This window comes from Triticum dicoccoides, chromosome 1B (assembly GCF_002162155.2).
Source record: "Triticum dicoccoides isolate Atlit2015 ecotype Zavitan chromosome 1B, WEW_v2.0, whole genome shotgun sequence".
NCBI classification, from domain to species: domain Eukaryota; kingdom Viridiplantae; phylum Streptophyta; class Magnoliopsida; order Poales; family Poaceae; genus Triticum; species Triticum dicoccoides.
This window is the reverse complement of record NC_041381.1, coordinates 549,197,649-549,202,720: the sequence shown is the minus strand read 5'-3', so window position 1 is coordinate 549,202,720 and position 5,072 is coordinate 549,197,649. Positions and strand designations below refer to the sequence as shown.

The 5,072-nt window shown below is 41.5% G+C and overlaps 1 protein-coding gene and 1 long non-coding RNA gene across 2 annotated transcripts in view; both read left to right on the top strand.

Annotated features, from left to right (window-relative positions):
* LOC119348673 overlaps positions 1–1,217 on the top strand; it is a 1,595-nt gene extending 378 nt beyond the window's left edge. The window contains exons 2-3 of the long non-coding RNA XR_005169071.1: positions 700–768; positions 1,029–1,217. This is a non-coding gene — a long non-coding RNA (uncharacterized LOC119348673). The remainder of the gene's footprint in view (positions 1–699; positions 769–1,028) is intronic.
* A 1,166-nt stretch (positions 1,218–2,383) lies between these two features.
* Positions 2,384–3,697, top strand: LOC119350586. The gene is made up of 4 exons (XM_037618341.1): positions 2,384–2,498; positions 2,567–2,910; positions 2,990–3,062; positions 3,162–3,697. Exons 1-4 carry the CDS (start codon positions 2,384–2,386, stop codon positions 3,695–3,697), a joined length of 1,068 nt encoding a protein of 355 aa, XP_037474238.1.
* Positions 3,698–5,072: the final 1,375 nt, after the last annotated feature.

Sequence of the window (5,072 nt, the reverse complement as noted above, 5' to 3'; positions counted from 1 at the left end):
TAGCAGCACTGATTTGCCCCCTCCGTGAAAACCTAGACAAATATTGATCTGTCTTCCGGAATGTGGTCGTCAAGGTCGAGACTTTTCTTGGGGTTTCCTAGGAACTAGCATCAATTGTTATTTCATAATTTGTCTTCCCGAATGTGGTCGTCAAGATCTGTCTTCCCGTTGTTAGTAATTTGTACTGGAGTCAGCAGTACAATTTTGTGTTAGTAAATGGAGTCAGCAGGTTACTCTGTACTGGAGTCAGCAGTACAATTTGGTGTTAGTAATTTGGATTTGTTTTATTTTTCTCGACATAATTATTGTAGTAGTAGTATAATTGTTAGTCTATCTCTTGGTATAAAGAAGGACTATCTAATCTGGAGGAACAACAATGCATGTTGTTTTTGTTGCTGGCTGCTGATAGTACAGTATGATGTTCGTCCCAAAATGTAGTATGTGAACCTAATCTCTGTTAGCAGCAGAGCACATACTTCCAAAGATTTTTTATGTCCAAACAAAAGATACTTCGGGTATGATCATTGGTAGATTATATAATTACTTCGGGTATGATCATTGGTAGATTATATAATTGTTCTCTTCATGGTGTGTGATCATCATCTGTTCTTCATTGGTACACATTGCAGTTGTCCTTTTTTCTAGTGTTGTCCTTTTTGTTAGATGATGTTCCAATGCCAGATATTTTGATGATGCCAGATATAAGCTAGCTTCGCCGCCTCACAGCTGCAGCAAGACCCTGAATTGGGCAGCATCGTGAAGGACAAGGTAGATTAATCCTCTTGTTTTAATCTTCTCCTTATTCATGTACTGTTGGTTATTATTGCTTGGTCGATAAATCTGTGTTACAAACTGTTTTTTTGGTAAGCTGAGAGCTATGTTAATATCTTACATTACTAGACATTGTAGTTGTTGAAGAATTTTTGCTCTTACTGCAGTTGTTTTTTTGGTAAACTGTTTGTTTGTAGAACTTGCACTCTTACTGATTTGGTGTAGTAGTAATAACTAGCCACATTTTTCTTCTTTAGACTTGGAATGGATCCTGAAATGAGGGATCGTGTTAGGAAGAGGGAGGAGGAGGATGACGAAATGATGTTATTTGTTTTCCCTGCACTACATTTGATAGAGACCGATGGAGTTGCTCTTAGGGAGCGGAGGATTCCGCGTCATACATCATCGCTAACAGGCGAGATGTTTGTTAAGGAGTTACTCGAAGGGCACGTCAAAAACTATCGGGTAGCATTTAGGATGGAGCCGCGTATCTTCAAATCTTTGGCTAATTATCTTCGAAGGGAGAAGTTGGTGAAAGATACCAGAATTAAAGTCGAAGAGAAACTAGCATCATTTCTGTGGATGTTATCCCATAATTCTTCATTTGAAGACCTTCAAGTTCGGTTTGGTCACAGCGGGGATACTTTCCATTGGCAAATGAAGAATTTCTTTGACATCATCCCTATTCTCTCCAAGCATTTTTTGAAGCCTCCAAATCCCAGTCAAGTGCATCCGAAGATTCAGTCGGACATGAGATTCTTTCCTTATTTTCAGGTTTTTGCTTCGCCAACTTTGATCCACATCGATAACTTACTCTTCATGTTATAGTATTTCGTTGCAGAACTGCATTGGGGCAATTGATGGGACACATGTTCCCATAACAATTTCAGGAGAAAAAGCCGCACCATTCAGAAATAGGAAAGGGACCCTAAGCCATAATGTTATGGTCGTGTGCGACTTCGACCTGAACTTCACCTTCATTTCTTGTGGCTGGGAGGGATCTGCTACCGATGCTAAAGTTCTCCGGTCAGCACTTAATAGTGGATTTCATGTACCTCCGGGCAAGTTTTATCTGGTTGATGGTGGTTATGCCAACACACCTTACTTCTTGGCACCGTATCGTGGTGTTCGGTACCATCTGAAGGAGTTTGCACGCGGTCGCCGTCGACCCCAAAATCACAGGGAGCTATTCAATCTCCGTCATGCCGTGTTACGAAATCACATCGAACAGGGATTAGGAATCTTGAAGAAGCGGTTCCCAATCCTAAAAGTGGGCACGCATCATCGAATAGAGAACCAAGTCAAGCTACCAGCAGCGGCGGCAATCTTACATAACATCATCCGATCTGAAAAAGGAGATGAGCGTTGGTTAGATAACCAACCAAACAATATACCTGTCATGAATTTTGTTGATCTTCCTGACGGTGATATTCCTCAAAATCATCAAATCAACCATGAAGGCGACAACCTTAGAGATGCCATTGCTCATCAAATGTGGGCTGATTATCGACATGCATAACTTGTCATTTGTAGTGTAGTAGTAATAAGTATAGTGTAGAAGTTTATGTTTTTTTTCTATTGTTCATGTCATGAATATTGTTCAGAAGTCACTATGATGACTGCTCGAGGGTCACCAAGGTTGAGACTCCTCAAAAAAGCTGTCGAAAGGGATAGAGCATCACCTCCTACAAGCAGTGTGACAAAGAGGAGGAGAGGGTCTCCCAAAGGTAATAAACTAGCCGTGACTTTATTTCTCTTGTCGGGACTTTATTTGCTTAAAACCAAAATAGTTAAGATAGAAAAAGGTACATTAACATACAATGTGGAAATGCAGAAGATAGAGCACAGTGGAATGCAAGCCTTGAGAAAGATCTTGTGGACTTGCTTCGTGAGCATGATACACCTGAACATAAGGGTCAAAATGGATGGAGCTCAGAAGCATGGAATACGATAGTGAAGAAATTCCACCAAAAGAATCCTTATGCTAGGTACGAGAAGAAGAAAATCCAAGAAAAGGAAAAAGAGTTGAAAAAAGAATACAAGATGATCAAAGAGATAAGGAAGCAAAGCGGTGTTTCATGGGACGACCGGCAGTGCAGGATTCTAGTGGATCCACCACTTTGGAAAAACATCATCATAGTAAGAATGTCATTGTTATTCCCTAAAAGTTTCATTACTTGTAGCATGCTCTAATATCGTTTCCTTGTCAACTATGTAGTCACACCCTAAAGCTGGAAAGTTCAAGACAAAAGCCTTCCCTCTTTTTGAAGCTTTGGGAGAATTGCATGATGGTTAGTTATCAACTTCATTCATATACTCATGTCATTGTTTTATGTTTGTTTACTCTTCTAGTTTGAAATCTTATATTTGATTGTCACTTTAACTTGTAGGCCAAACTGCAGAAGGGACATATAACTTCACCTCTATCGAGTCATCACATTGCTCAACCCAATCACATCTCGAGAATCTTGGAGGAGCTAGCAAGAATAAAGGAGAAACATCAGCTGATGGTGAGAATCTTGGAGGAGAAAGGGTGCAGATTGATGATGATGTTGATGAGGTTTACGTGCAAGAAAACATTGCTGTGGAGCCCCAGCAAACTCAACCAAATTTGGCTACTGCACCCTCAAGAAATGGAGAAGAGAAAGAACCAAAGAGAAGGAGGGGGGCGAATGGTGATGTGGCTGCAATGATGGAGAAGTACTTAGAAATAAGGACGAAGCAGGTGGAGGATGAGAGGAATAAGCCAAGGGTCGTGGATGAGTACTCTATCAAAAACTGCATTGATCTGCTGAAAACAATGGAGATCACACTTGAAGAAGAAGTCAAGGCTTTCCGAGTCTTCAAGATCCCCGAGAACCGAGAGATTTTCATGAGTGCCAGACCGGAGACTGCTCTTATGTGGCTGAGAGCTGAAATGGAATAACTCAGGTACTCCTCTTTTCAATTAGTCCATGTTACTAAACTCCTTGCTAGCCATTTAGTCCACGTTGTTGTTGCTGCTGCTACTGTAAAGACATTATTTTCTGCTGAAATGGATAGTTGTTTTAAATATATTTATGAAGTTCTTTTGCAAACTATTAGACTGACTGGTTATAGGAATACTTTGCTTGAATAATACAACCTTTTTTCAAATGATTGCTTGATGTATCGACACAGGTTGACAAGTGCTTGTGTTGTAGCTAGTCTAGGCTGATTTTCTTGTGGTTGTAGTCATTGTCTATTTCTAAACTGCTATGATGCCTTGTCCCTAGAAAATAAAAAGGGATGCTTTTAACATAGATCAGAGGATAGAGATTGATTTACCTACTGTTTATGTGTGTTTTTCTCATTATTTCCATTCCTGGAAATAAAATTGCCAAGTATTTCACTCTCAAACTAATTTTGGGTTTGAATGGTTTCAAAAAGTAGGAGTTCTACATAAGAATGCTTCAGAAGAAGAGCGAAGGTGCCGCGACTTGGATCTATTTGTGTGTGCTTTTCAGTGGAAGGCTTCATATCTATTCGCTGGGTTTTGTCCATGTAATATTTGTAGAGAAACTAAACACTATTTCTGAAACGACTGACTGTAGCGTGGAAGAATTTGGGAGGAACTGATAATTAAGCTCTTGTGGTCTATTCAACATATTATATATTATGTATGCTCCAAATTGCTATTATTTTTGTTAGTATTTGTGCCCTGTTCAAATCTTAGAATTGTTGTTGTTGTTGGGATAATAAGTGTTTTAAACTGTCAGTGTTATTGTCACTTCAATCTGCATCTGTGTCATTACTGCATGAGAATTGTTGTTATCTATATGTACTACTTCATCTATGTCAATACTGTTGTCCCTGTGGTCCAGTGCCCTTGGGGACTAACCGAATGCATGAGAGTGCCCTTGGGGACTAACCGAATGCATGAGAGTGGCGTGGATTGCATACTGGCAGGGATTTGGTCCCCAAGTGGTTTTGGTGTCAAGCAGGGATCACCCAATCCTCTAGAGGATTAAATCCACTAGAGGATTAATTCTGCTACAACCGAACAAGGCCTAAGAGCATCTCCAACAGCCGCGCTAAACTAGCGCCGCGCCGCAAAATAGGCCTTTTTAGCGTGAGCGCAATGCGGCGGCTCGCTACAGCGGGCGCGCAAAAACGGCGCGCGCGCGATAACGGGTTGGGCGCGCGGTCAAAAACACTTATCCGCGCGGTGTATTTGGAGCGCCAGCTACAGCGCGCGGCACACTCGAGCGCTCGCGCCCGCACTCTCTCCCTCTCCTCGTCCTACGCCCCGCGCGCGCCGGCGCCGGCGCCCTGCCCCCCGC

What these genes read in the sequence shown, in the direction of transcription:
- LOC119350586 (XM_037618341.1), top strand. Translation starts at nt 2,384, where the DNA reads ATGATGACTGCTCGAGGGTCACCAAGGTTGAGACTCCTCAAAAAAGCT. An exon ending in GAGGAGAGGGTCTCCCAAAG is followed by an intron (nt 2,499 to 2,566) that starts GTAATAAACTAG and finishes AAAATAGTTAAG; the next exon opens with ATAGAAAAAGGTACATTAAC. An exon ending in TTTGGAAAAACATCATCATA is followed by an intron (nt 2,911 to 2,989) that starts GTAAGAATGTCA and finishes TCAACTATGTAG; the next exon opens with TCACACCCTAAAGCTGGAAA.